This window comes from Stegodyphus dumicola, chromosome X1 (genome assembly GCF_044657685.1).
Source record: "Stegodyphus dumicola isolate Sdum_Otavi_A_Nest chromosome X1, ASM4465768v1".
Classification (NCBI taxonomy): Eukaryota; Metazoa; Arthropoda; class Arachnida; order Araneae; family Eresidae; genus Stegodyphus; species Stegodyphus dumicola.
Window position 1 is genome coordinate 81,701,115 of NC_140780.1, and position 15,068 is coordinate 81,716,182.

A 15,068-nucleotide genomic window follows, 5' to 3' on the forward strand; every position below is an offset into this window, starting at 1 on the left:
TTGCAACAGAACTGGAATTAATGGTTCTAATCTGGTAGCGTGATAGTTCCATTTCAGACACCTTGTACTTAATGATAATGATATTTTTACAAATTTCCTGACAGTGTTCTAAAGAAAGTCTCTTTCTTTTAAATGCCGAAAATTGTTTGGTAAAATATGATTACACATGCCAACGTGAACTGTTTGTGCAGACAATATTTGTGGCGGCAGGAAACTTTCTTTAAACCCAATAAATTCAAGTTTAAGCACTTTATACCTAACTGCAATTTTTGTGGAAAGTTTAAAGTTTTACAACTGAAAACACTGTCAGCATGATTTACAGCCATAACAGAATTTTTCAAAAGAGAAATGGAAATCTACATTTTATTAATACAGTCAACATCCATCTAGAACCCATTGAAAAAAATATAAACAACCTACCTGACAGATTTCACATCAGCCTAGTGCAATTTTCCTCTCAACACAACACATCAACTACCATACATCATATCATAAAGACCTTTCTGAATATAAGAATAAGGCAAAATGTCAACCTTTCTAGAAATATATAACCCCTTTCATCTGAAGGGAGTAAGAACAGAAATTTAAATGCAATTTATGCCAGGTGTTTTCCAACACATTTACCTCAAGGACAAAAGTTCTGTTTATTCTGAAAGACAGATAAAATTATTCTTGTAAGATGCGAAAGTTCTAAAGTTATATTCTGTTCTTGTAAGAAGCTTCATAAAGTTTCACAAATAAATCAGTCATTTTAATATTTTACTTTAATAAGAATATGCTTCATTTATGTAAAGTAGATTGACTTTTAAATAACTTTCATCTTCTAATAAATTCAAACTTTTCAGAAGTTAACAAATTACTTAGATAGCAAAGGGCTGTAATAATTATCCATCTCCTATACCTAGCTGCACACCTTCATTCAACATTAGGTTCTCATATGCATATATGAATGTAACAATCAACTTTAATAAGATAGCTATAGCAAACATCTTTAAGCAAATCTCTTTATAGGAGATACTGGAGTAAATCTGAGACATAATTCAAATACACACCAGACTAATATCATCAGCTCACTCATGCATATAACAAAGTACATTACACATAGACCGATAGAATATGAAATCTAACAGATACAGTTTGGTTAAAATTAGTACTGCTGAATTTTGACTAATATTATGAATTCAGGTAATAAATTAGATTCTAATTGTTTGCATTCTAGACGAATTTAAAAAATTGTTATTTTTATCATTTCATACAACTTCAGAACAAATTCTTTCCAAAGAAAGATTTCATTGTTATTCGTTTTCTTCCACCTTCCTTCTACCACTTTCCAAATTGCACGGAAACTAATCATTCCAAGATTAGGATAAGATAACCTGAAAAATTCCCGATGTCTTGAAAAGCAACAGGAGTCTGCACTGAATTTTCTTGCTGTTCCACTGATATCTTTAGTAGTTTCAAACAATTACTTGACTAACAGCAATTAAGCCTCCTCTTTACCAACAGATAATAAATAGAATTTCCATCTAAGCAAATTATTTCTAAAATTGATACTGCCAAAATTCTGAATATTTTCAAAAACAGTTTATTTACAATTCTTTTAAAGGTGCAGATGTGCTTAGACAGAGAAGCTTTTTGCAAAGGATTTTCTCAGAACTGGCTCGTATCCATCATTACACTGGGAAAAACCGCGTAAATTGCATTCAGTCACCCTGCTTGATAGGCTTCGAACTTGCATCAAACTAATGGTGATCGGCAATTTTACTATTCAACAACTGGTGAGCAACTTATAGAACTGGTTTGGTTTATTTGATTACAGAAAATCATGCAAGGGCTAAATGCAGGCATGCATTCAAGGACTTCCTAAGGGAAATTGGCTAGCATCCATGTTACACATGAGAAAAGCTATGAAAACCAACCATGCAGCCAGCCTGTTTTCCTAAAGTCGAACATACGTCAAACTACCAGTGTTGGCAAACATAACTGCTCAGCCACTAGTAGGTGTCCTATGGTACTCCAATTACAATGAACTCTGTACCACTGCAGCCAGATACATTCTAAAGCTGAAGTTAGACATAAACCATGGTTTGCCTTGCATACAACCCTCTTTCATGCAGCCTGGTACTCATGAGGTATATCTAAATAGTTCAAGTCCTGTAGCTACGTCCCTTGCAATCTGTCAGATAAGTGACAACACTCATCACCTTTTTTTAACATTACTGCCACATAACTATCCTGAAAGTCTCTTGTGGCACTATTTCACCTTGGCTGTCTGCATACATCATCAGGGTCTAAGCAATTTACATATTCCTTACATGTTTCTGACTACTTTTAGGTCTTTACAGACCTACATCACTGTCTCTCCTGCTTTCAATTTCCCAAACACATACAATTTCTCATAATCTGCCAAATGACTTTTCAATGACATTTTCCATCTCCTACATGCATAAATTTTATCAAATTACTCATACAATCTCTAAAATTAGAATTTGAAGCATCCTGAAAGAACAACTACAAAAATTTGCCTATATATGTGTGGTGAAGGTGAATTCTATTGGACTATGTGATAATGTTGTCTTTGAGCTACCTACAACTTTTTATTGGACTTCACTTTGTAGAGACATTAGGTATTCTTTAAAAGCAAGAGAGATGAAAAATGAGCAATGCCCTCACCGAAAATCAAACCACAGACCTCTTGAATACGCGCCAAGTGTGCTGACCACTACACCACAAAGGCATGCTAAGAAGACAGGAGAAATACCTTATATACTCCCCCTTTTAAAAGGCGACTGGGGATAAGAGGACCTAATCGCCAAATCATGGTGGTGGAGAATCATCATTCACCAACTTTTTTAGTTCAGGTGCCATGGTAGAGACATAAGGATTTTTTAAAGAGAGATATGGTCACTTAACCTGGTCTGCCAAACTAAGTTAATGGCACTACAGAGTTAGGAAGTCATCCTAGTCATTGCTAGCAATCTGACGATTAGGCCGCCTTACTACATTTTACAATTATCTTTAGTTTCTCAGATATAATTATTTTCATTCACTTGCTTCATTATCTCTATGATGCCCTTGTTGCAGTAATAGTCCGTGATCACTGGGAATCGAACTGTGGACCTCTCGAATACACACCGAGTGTGCTGACCACTACACCACGAAGGCATGCTAAGAAGGCGGAAGAAACAGCGGTGAATCTTTACATTATGGTAACTTGGCAATTTTTTGCCGAAAATTTGGCGACTAAAACTGCTACAGCAACCTGCTGGTTATGTTTTGGACGCCATTTTGTTTTCATGAAGTAAAGGCTTTTTTTTTTTTTTTTTACTCAACATTTTTTCCAACAATCTGCTAGCCGAATTACACTTATAATAGAACTTTTATGGAACAAAAATGCTTAACCATGATGAAGATTAGATGCGAAATTGGGAGAAAGTGCAGAATCGCAAACTGCTTGCCGCGTTTTTAAGAATTCCACATACACGGTATCCATGTACACGTCGACCTATTTTCACTTTAAAAAAATCCCAGAATTGCACAAAAATGGCATTGCGCACACTCTTGACTTTATCTATGTACACATCGACCTATTTTCACTTAAAAAGTCAAAGAAATTTGACAAAAATCCAATTCTTCTTACTCTTGTAAAAAACGCCAAACAAATAAGTGGGCGATTCTGCACTTTAGCAGTGAAATTGTTTTTAAGTGCTTATTAGCTAAAATCACGATCGGAATTTTCCGGAAAATGTCACGACATGTCTCATGATCTCTCATTTCTCTGAGACAAAATAATCTGTGATTCGAACTGTGTACTTCTCAGATTATTGCTAAAGTCCTAGCTAGTAACCTTTATCACCTTACCAAAATGTCGCCAAACTACCTGTTACCATATTCTAAAGATTAGCCGAAACACCTTATAACTGAATTTGAATCAAAGCACTTTGTTATAGTTTTTCTGTTATTTTCCCCCTGTTCTTCAAACGAGATTAGCATGATTGTCTAGAACACTACTTCATCTATTAATAAATTAATCTTTTTTAACACATTATACATAAATTTAGGTTAAAATAACACACCAAATAATGATTCTTTATCTTGTTCATTTGCACTTAGGCAGCTGAGGCAGGAGGATCTGTAGTTAAACCATCAAAACTAGTCCTGCAAATTTTACAAATATTATGCTAATTTTAGTTGTTTGACTTGATCAATATACATAAATATTTCTATAAGAAATCTTAAGGGTCAGAGACAAATTTTCCAACTGTTATTTCAAAACATGGGTTTCAGTATTTCCAACAAATTTAAGACAAAAACTTTGTGACCAATTATCTCTAAATGAAATTAAGTACAGTCAAAAGTCGTTAATCCGAACTCGTCGGGACTTCGGCGATTCCGGATTATCAATCATTAGTTTAAATCTCGTAAGATGGCATGCAGAAATTCTAAAATTAAAAATATGAAACCGTAATTTACGAAATAAAGAACAATTATGATCTAAAGGGTATCAAAATTTACAAAAAAAAAAAAAAAAAAAGCTTAATATTTATTTGTTTACTTTATTAAACATTTCTCTCAATGTAAGTTGTTTAAGTTGATTCATTTTATGTGATAATACTTTCTCTTTAATTCTATAAAAAGACATAATTTCTTGTTCAGTTACAAAGTTCCGCTGTTCAAGTCCCGTTAATTGCTGTGCCGAGAATACCGACTAACTTGTCAATCGAAATTTTTTCGTTTTCACTAACCTCTCTGTCACATTCTTCATGTCTTTATCCATTTTTTGCAGCAATTCCACTTTTTGTTTGTTGGACATCGAAACATACTTTCGTTTTGTAGATCCTTTGGAAGTTCCAGCATCGGAAATTCTATGTGACATAATCGAAAGTTTAAGTTTACTTTTATAAAACTGCTCTTACAGTCTGCTAAAAATAATAAGCGGGATCCAATTCGAAGATTAAGGAACAATGCAATCATTAACATTAACTGAAATAGATAATTAGATAATTTTAGCTTACACCGTCCGTTATACATTAAACGCGCAGGCGAAAACGTATTCTGCAGTTGCACACATGCATATGCGCAGTAGTCAAGGTCTTACGCGCTCGCGTAAAACGCCTGTGCACATGTGCCACCGCGGCGCATGCGCAGAAAGTTTTTAGCTTTGAGGTCCGGATTATAGATCATTCCGGATTATGGGTGTCCGAATTAACGACTTTTGACTGTATTACTGAATTACGAGCTGCAGAAATTTATATGACAGCTCCTGGCATTAAAAAAATTTTATGCTATTCATTGGCAATCTACAGAATGTCCAGATGCTGCGAGTTCTGTTTGGGTGTGAAATAAAAATCCTTTTAACCTAATTAATTTATCAAAACTGTAATCAACACATTAAAAGACAAATGAATGTACATGAAAGACCAGAAGTTTTTTTTTTAAAAACATGCAATTTCAAATACAAATTGAGATATGATTCATCCAGAGATTTTAATATATTAATTTATATATTAGAAAGGAAGAAATATCAGTAAGTTCCAAAAATTTAGCGTTAATTCTGAAAGTAAGCATGCATAATTAGTTAGAACACCATGCATATTTATTTATAGCATAATGCTGAAGAACACCTCCATTGTTAATGGACTACCCATAAGCATATATTTATTACTTCATGCATACCTGAATTAGTGTTAGTTTTAGAGAAAAGCACTAGGGTTAGCTCGAGGATCTCTCTGGTTACGATAACGAACAGTCAACCAAACTCCTACAAACTGAGAAAAAGTTATAAATTTATACATAATATTTCAAGTCATGAAATATTCAATTGTGTCTTGAGATACATATGAATAGAGAACCATGCATAAAAATACAGCATGATACCTTTAAATAAAATTTCATCAGCCACATTAATAATTTCTGAAATATTTTACCTCAGAAAAGCTGAAAAATAGACCTATACCACCACTAATCTTCAAGCTACTATTGATTGCATTTCTAAGTATCCTCCAACAAGTAGGACATTGATTTACACCATTAACAGAACAGCCAGTAATCTGAAATTGAAAATGAATATCAGATAACACTTTAAAATTAGTTAGAATTAGAAATCACAGTAACTGTCTTCAAAATAATTTCAATGACAATTTTAATGACCAAATAAAATTCAAAAGCTTAACAATACAAAGGTTCCCACTAACATTCAATTAACCGCTTGCCTGATTATCCCGAGTTATCTCAGGTTCGTATATATTGCAGTTAATCATTATCCCGGGAAAACTCTGGCGAAGCAGAATTTGTTAGTTAGATTTATTTTATCACGCTTTTACTCGGCCTTGAGAAAATGAAAGGAAATATTCAGCTTTGATTGGCAGTTTGCCAAGTTTTGTTGGTTGCGAGGTTCTTTTGGCAGGACTGGTTACGTCTTTCCCTATTGTATAGTATATGTCGGCTTGTGGATTAGTAATGTATAAAGATAGATACTTGTGTTGAAAAAAAGCAAAATAATGGCGATGATGCAAGACAGCGAAGCGATGATTTTTCAGATAGTGATTATGAAGAGGTGGAAAAGAAAATTTTAAAAAAATCCAACGACACAGTGTGCTCTGTGCTCCCGTAAAAGAGATTCCAGCAGTAAGTCAGTAAGAAAAGAGACTAGATACCAGTGTACAGAATGTCAGGTATCACTTTGTGTTGTCCTTTGTTTTAAAAACAATCATACAAAGACTAATATTTAACTTGTTTTTGTTTGCCCAAGATAACTCGGGACTGTAAACTAATATTAAAATTAAATGCATTTACATGCATTACATTAAATTAAAAATTCAACTTAAAACCTACACATTTTGATTTGTTTCATTTCATTGTATTTAATAATAAAATAAAAAAAGGTGACGATTTTTTGCAATTTTTTTAATTTTGCAATTTGTTTGAAATTTTTTCAAAATAATTTGTAAAGGAAGCAGTTAACTAAACAATTTTTTGTGAAGGGCTCTTAAGAATTCCAAAATGTAGCATAAGTTTACATGTATAATTTCATTATCCAGAATTCATTGAAACATTTATGCTATTGCTGGGTCTTAAAAAACATATTTTTTAAATACTCATTAGGTCAGTGTACATTTAGAATCTATTTACTGTGGCAAAGAATGTTAAAATTTGCAACTTTGAAAGGAAAGAAATTTTACAGAGAAATTTTTAACCAGCTGCTGTTCACCCATTTGAAAATATTTGAATCTCCACCCAACTCTCACATTTCTTTTTAGAAAGGGCCAAAAATATCACTATTTGTTTATAACAATTTTATACATGTAAGTCAATCATAAATTGCCCTTAATACTAACTTAACATTAACTAAGCAAAAAAAAAATAAAAAATACATCAGAGATACAATTAACAGGTCAGCAAAAAATACTGTGCGACTTTTTAATTCATTGGAGAAAATGCAAATTGACCCACTACTGAAAACCTACTTTGCTCAAACTGAAGGATAATCATCCTTTTATGATACGCAAAAATGATTCTTAAGGAAAAACAGAAAAGTAAAATTTAAGTATAAATAGGCAAAAATAGATCCCCCTTCAGATCTCTTTTTAATATTGGGGCATAGCACATGCCTGCATTTGCATCAAAATACAAATTATCCATCTCTCACCACATTACTTTGCCAATGAATAATCTAATTTCATCCTGAATTTAAAATATAACATATATAAAATATAACTCCTCACGTAAATAACACACAAGAATTGTTTGTTTATTTGACCTTTATGCCTTTTGCCTTTGTTTACTTGACCTTTCAATAACTGATGTTTAGTTTAATTAAAGGTATTGTAAAAAGGAATCTACTTTTGAATTTCAGAATCATGGATCAAAGTCCACTCTAGCAAAAGAGAATATGAAATATTAATTGTAAATATTTATTTTTTGTAAAATAAAAAAGTATGTACATACACTATTTATTAAATTTTTAAATAAAAATACATTGCTTCAACAAGATTCTACTCATATAATTTTAAACAAAAAAACTAAAATTAAAAATGCTTTCTCTTTCTTCTTCACTTGTTAATAACATGGCAGACCTTATTTTGCATCTTGGTGATATATTTAGGCTATTTATGCTGCTACTGCTGCTAATTTGCAGTTTTCACAATTTTCTCAAATTCATTTTCCTACAGTGTGGCAGGACATCATTCAATAAAATCCATAATCAAAGATTTTTAAATCCTTACTCAGCTCCTTATAAATTTCCTGATATGAAGCCAAGCAATTACACAATTCCTTTCTAAATTTTAAACTTGTTCAGATAATTCTCAAGAAAGCCTAATTTCCAATTCCACAGAACTCAATTTTCTTGCACTCTCACATTTATGGCTATGATATAAACATCTTTCCTTTCTTTTAGTTTCTTGTTTCTATCTTCCTTTCTACTAAACTTTTTTTAGTAGGTGTCTTTTCTTGTAATACCTATCTGGTGGTTTTAATAGTCTTCCAAAAAAAAATTATGTTTGTCTATGTTAACAGTGTTTAAGCGAAATTTAACTGTTTAAAATAAAGTTCTGCTCTTTTTCAACCATGTTAACTGAAATCGTGCAAACTGAATGTCGTGTACATCGAGGATTATCTGAAATTTAATGAAATATGCTAGGCTATATATAATAGTCATCAAATATTTCTTTTTAAATTTAAATAAATAATTGTAACAGCCCACTGATAACATAAAATAAGCAAAATTATTTCATGCAGGAAAATGAATAGACAATTACATTTTGATATGGCACACCACCACCGAGAGGATCATCTGGAGACAGGCTTTGGTTTTCAAATCCATAACAATGGAAAAAAGTTTGTGCCTTTATTTTTATATTAGGCTTAGCTCTTCTCCAGCCTTCCATTGCTATCTGGTGTTGCTGTGCAGTACTTACAGCTAAACAAGCACAAGCTATGCTGAATTGAATAATAAATAACATAAATAAAATAACCATATACTTTCCATTATTAAGGCTGTAAATAACAAATAATATGTAAATCATACATAAGCTATATCCTAAATAAAAAATTAACTGATTAAGATGTTTATATGACCTGAAGAAACTTCTTTAACCCTCTAAGCAGCACGGGTGTTTGCATCTGTCATGGAGACCAGTATTTAAACAACATTTATTAGCTAAATTTGTATATTTACTTATTTTAGTATCTATTTACATAAACTTACATTGATTAAGATGGCATTTACATTATTAAAGAAAGTAAGAACAAAATATCTTAAAGTTATAATAAAAAATCTCATGACCGGCTTTATATGGTCATGAAACTTGGACAGTTAAAGGAACTTTTTACAATATAATTCTAATGACCTTCTTCGGGTATAGATCAATTCTATTTCGCAAAGATATTAATTCTAATAATTTTAACACTTGACTGAAATTAATTCAGAGTCATTTTTTAAATTTATTAAAATAGTACTGAAAGAAAATGATAAACTACATTCCTTAAATATATTTAATCATATAACATAATGAGGAATAGCATTTTGTCTAATACTACATATTCCTAATGTATAAACTGACTGTAAAAAGCATAAAATGCACAACTTTTTTAGATTACATTAAATTTTGTATACATGGCATATTTATCTGAATTCACTTATAATATAAGCATACTGCTAAAGTATAATTTTTACTTTCATCGAGAGAAAAAAAAATGCAGGTGGAAACACTAAATTTATGTTTGAAAACAGGACTAATGTTACAGACATACAATTAAAGTGGGAAAAAAAATCATTAAATACAGATGATAAATGCACAAGAATTCAAATCCACACTTCGTTTGCTGCAAGGAAGTCTCAATGCTTGCCAGATGCTGTTTCTAAAATGAATATGAATACCATCATAGTGTTTCGAATTTCTGAAGACATGAAATGGCAATGAAAATAAGTACATAATTTTATATGTTCTAAAATACTAGCATACGAACTGAGTTACGATTACTGATGGCTATTTTAGTTAAACATATCTTATACACTTTAAGAATGGCAATACAGAAACTATCTGATTTAGAACAAATTTATAATCTACTTGGACCCTTTTCAAAACAGGTGAGGCTTTCAGATTTTTCAGATTTCTTCAACAAATGTTTACTTTTAAAAATGAAACAATAACTAACATAAAATGCACATAAACAAGAACTGCCAGAGAAAACATTTTAATCATACTGAACGCTTATTGTGCATCTCTAAAGATTCTGCAAAATAACACAGTAACACAGCAAACTTCTCACTTACATACTCCATTTTAAGCATGAAATTACTTCATTAAAATATTATAGATGGCAACCTCTGAGCAGAGCTATTAGCAATAAATGTTATTGTGAATAACTGATTTCAATTTCTGCATAACCCTTTGGCTCCCCAAAAATAGCTGTCAGTAAAAAAGCTTGTTTGCTTCTCACATTGCTTAATATATTGGTAATACTTAATGTAAACAAAATTTTAATAAATTTTTTATAATTATTGTAGAAAACATGGTGGTTCGATAATACTAGAACTGCACCAGAGATGACAACCTTAACCCAGACATAATAGTATGCCCAACTCCTTAGATCATACCTAAAACAAACACCTAGCATTCATACAACCCAAACCAAACCTGACAGTACCCTTACAGTCTCTGCCAGGCCTGCATGGATCATCACACAAACAATGATTCTAATCATTGTAAAGGCAGCTAATATCCTCCATACTGTCCATTAACAACATATGGACATTATGAGTTGCCAGCTCGAGGGGGCAATTAGCAGCAAAAGTGGGATAGCACACTTTAATGTTGCTGCCCCTCTCCATGTCGAGGGAAGGCCCTTCTGGAGGTAAATACTAGGACTATACATCTTGATTTATTTTTGATAAAACTTTAAAAAACAGTTCTTAACATTCAGGCAGAGTACAACATTGTAAACTCTACAGTAACTTTGTGTGCAATGGAGTTCGCCTTCTGTAATGCATAAATCACATCACAAAGATGTCCCATATAGTGGAATTCTCATATAGGATTCCCATATACCACTTTCTGTTGATGAATCTTGTACAGAACAAAATGTCTGTATTTTTATTACATGTGTTGATGTCTTCACCTTCCACCTGTTTTCATGTTATTGCAGTGCTCTCAATCTTCTCACTACAGAAATTTGAAAATCTTTCAGTTTAAGGAATAACCTTCATTCCTCACAGAGAACAAGAATCACAAATTTGTAATTATCACATCAACAAAATATTAAGTATACAAAGCAGATACGTTTGCACAAGCAATTTTGAAATTTTAAAGCACAAAAAGGAAGGTTATGAAACTCTACAAGTGATATCGCATCCTAAAATGGTGATATTGAAGGAATGCTCCATTTTATCCTGAAATTTCCAGCACATGCCAAAAGACAGTGTCCTGTGCTATCTATTTATGCATGCCATCGTGCAAGAAAACCACCAGCTTACATTCTACAGAATTCTGAATAAGTGGTTTCAGTTTTAAACCACCAGAAGCAAAAAAGGATACGTGCATTCAGTGAATCAGTGGGTAAACTGAATCTAATTCTTCTGACCTACACTGAAAATCCTTTTAATCCTTTCCAAACAGATATCCTGTATAAGCATTCTGTACAAATATCTCTCACAGTCAGGCATCTTACACACGCGCCACCAGAGATTGCGCCGATGGGATGGGTAATGCATACATGCAATTTTCAGCTGAACTATTTTTTAAAGACCCACTAGATGGCATCCTGTGTCCATTACTTTTGAGCTGAAGATAGTTTTAAGATCCTGCTATTTGGTTTGATCACATTCTGCCTATCTTTGGTGTCAGCTGTTGCAGGGAAGGAGGAGAAGCTAATGTAAACAGAGCTCGTCTCTTTTAACTCACCACATGATATAAACATTTGTGTTTCTGTTATCCCTTCAAATCCTGTTTTTTTTTTTTTTTTTTTTTTTTTTTTTTTTTGACTATATAGGGTCTTTTAGGGTTACTATGTGGGATTCTGTTGGGCTTTACACTGCTTTTACCGCTGACATTTCATGTACTTCCTTTTTTATTTTGGAAAGTGTCGACTTCAGTTTATTATGGTGAAGAAGCATTATTTATGAGAACACATTAATATGGTAAATGAGACAGTTAGTGACCTGGATGAGTTACGATTCATTTTCTAAAAGTGTTAGACAGCAATATTTCAGTTATTCTGATACGGACATTTTATCAGTTGTGAGCTCACTGAGTGCCCACCTTCCACTTCCTGTGAAAGATTTTGTTATTTCTTCTAGTAAACAGCCCTTCTTGTAGTTTTCATTAAGTTTATTAATGTATTTTGTGAACGAAAATTTCAGAATAATTTGAATAACGTTTCTGGAAATTATTTCTCAAAGTAAGCAATTTTTCTTTTATAATTTTATGCAAAGTAAAAGAAAAAGATTATTAAATGCTAATTTTTAACATATATGGTAGCTTAAGTAATAATCTAAAACGATACTAAAAATTATGAACTTTTTGTGTGATTTTTTTTCTATAGTTATACTTAGTGATGCTAAAATCCCCCCCCATCCTGTGAAACAATTCCTTTCACCTTCCATCCATCCCAAAGGAAAATCTTAAATAAAGGCACACCATTTCTAAAGGGTCAACCAGTGCATTGCTGAGGTATTAAGAATATTTTTTTTAAAAAATGGAGACACTTCCTTCAAAGTAATTTTCATTTAGTCCCATCATTTATTAGATTTCACAGGCCACTCAGTCACCACACCCAAAACAAATGATTCAAAAATCATGATTGCACACACAATACATGATATTTTTTTATTATTATTATTATTTTTAGGCAAGGAATATGCCCCCTCTTCACTAAACTTTTCCTAAATTTCTCACAACTTTTTGCCTTTTTATAAAAGAACATAATAAACATATTTATCATAAGAGTTTTTTAATATATGTATGGGAGAATCATACAAATGTGGTTATTGCTTCAATAAAGCGAAAACATGTTTTAGCTCAATGGTTGGGTCAAAATTTCGAAAATAGCTAATTTGGTACACTCATGAGCAATAGTGCACAAGTGAAGAGCTATAATTCCAGGAGACACAGTGTGGAAATGGATACTAAATGGCTATATACCATAGAAATGAGATATTTTTGGTAATTTTCCACTAAAGCCATACCATTTTACCCTTTATTTGTTTTGGTACATTTCTTCACTGAAATGGCTATGCTGCCTTCTTTCCGGCTGGGAATAAAAAGGCATCTAAACACAAATGTAGTTTGTTGGATCGTACATTACTTTCACTACTGTAGATTCATTCATCTTATGGCATGAGAAGATAGTCAAGCTTGCTTCGAATGAATCACAACAGAAAGGCTAATTGGAATAATTATATGAGAAAGGTTTGCGTCAAATCCTTATTATTTTATTCTAACACTAAATTCGATGAACACTGCAAAATTGTGGAAACTGTTGAAAGCTTATTAAGGAAGAAAATGATAAACATAGGCTGTGTGTTCTCTCACAATCAGTTTTAAACGATTTTGTGAAACCATACAATGTTTTCTTTTTGTTGTTCACAATGAGTCTGTTTCATTTAGTATTGAGCCAAAGGCATTGGGAAAGATAAAAGCAAAGTTTCTTAAATACAGTCCCAAAAATGTATTATATGGCTTACAGGTACATACAAGACTTTTAACTTATTTCAATTTTCTGATGCATCATCCCACAGTGGCAGATACAGCTTGATCATGGCTGACAGGAATGACAAATGCATAATAAATTCATTCATGCACATAACTTTTGTTATGAAATCTCACGCTCCATCAATTTTGGAAATCGGTCTGTCCCCTTCTTTCACACAAACACATGATGTTCCCTTGCATCTCCAAAATCCTAAAAAAAGTAGCTGTATGTTCACTCATTTCTTTAACAGCCATAAACTTTTTCATACTACAATTTAATACCTAATAAAATGTAAGGGAAAAATACAAAAAAACGAGCGTGGTGCATGAAATTCTTAATGCATGAGAATGGTAACAATCATCGATCAAGTTGAAAATCAAACTTTTATTGCTTTAAATATCTTTTCTCCTCCATTCGCTAAAAAAAAAAATGTCAATCATTAATACACTCATAGCATCATCAAGCCATTTTCAGGAACATGTCCATTAATTCTCCAATTTTCTCATCTTTCAGAACAAATAGCTTCAGATGTTTCTCTATTTCAGTTAAGTTAGGTTAATAGATTAAGATAAAGCAATTTTTTGGCTACTTGCCTATGTGGAAGGATGCCTTCATCAAAGATATTTTAAGGGAAAAAAGGAAAACTCCTAGGCAGCCTGCATGTTTGCTGCAATTTAAACTATCAGTGTTCAGTGACTACTACCTGGTCACTGGTGGGCCTGCCTTTGCTTTGAAATATAATGAATGCCAAGGCTGCAGATTTACCTAGGAAAACCCTTATCACCAAACAATAGGCCAAACAGCATTATATTCCACCTGCAAAAACATGTGCACACAACATTATAACTATGGTTTGAGTCGATTTGCTAATCATGACATCAACACAATTAATAGGTTTTTTTGAGAGCACAATTGTAACTTCTATTCAGTTGTTAAGCAGTTTCGCATTTTATGAAACAATTCTTGTTACATAAATTAGACACCATAAAATCTGAAATAGTTGGCATCTCCATATTAATCAATGATCATTAGATACCAGTAGTGAAACAGTCTCCATTTTGAGACATTTACACCAATCACAGAATTTTCATTTAAACTGAAAATATTTAATGTCTGTATTTTGGATTGACGATTAAAAAAAGAGAAGCTTATTTCTAATGTTTCAGTGATGCAAGCAAAGAAAACATACAGCATGATGAGCAGCTGACAGAAAGCAAAATTAGACAATCAACATAATTAAAAATTGTTTCAAAAGAATATAGTAAAGTTAAATTAAATTTAAATAATTCTTTTGCACCATTGCTGCAAGGAATTAAATTTGAATTTAAAAAACATTCTCTATTCGTAAAAAGCAAATTTAAAGTTAGTTAAATTTT

At 32.2% G+C, this 15,068-nt stretch overlaps 1 protein-coding gene across 7 annotated transcripts in view; it reads right to left on the bottom strand.

The window, feature by feature from the left end:
• The window catches only part of LOC118188279 (tetraspanin-13-like), a 41,393-nt gene that overhangs the window by 12,705 nt on the left and 13,620 nt on the right, over positions 1 to 15,068 (bottom strand). For 4 of the 7 annotated variants that reach the window (XM_085808258.1, XM_085808257.1, XM_035358690.1 and 1 more), the window contains 3 exons: positions 8,760 to 8,981; positions 5,928 to 6,050; positions 5,677 to 5,768 (listed from right to left, as the gene is read on the bottom strand). In XM_085808258.1, the coding sequence (XP_085664384.1) occupies positions 5,694 to 5,768; positions 5,928 to 6,050; positions 8,760 to 8,981 (420 nt within the window). In that variant the 3' untranslated portion in view covers positions 5,677 to 5,693. Of the gene's footprint in view, positions 1 to 4,076; positions 4,159 to 5,676; positions 5,769 to 5,927; positions 6,051 to 8,759; positions 8,982 to 15,068 lie in introns of all 7 variants that reach the window. The other 3 variants (XR_004758088.1, XR_004758089.1, XM_035358691.1) reach the window with 3 other exon arrangements.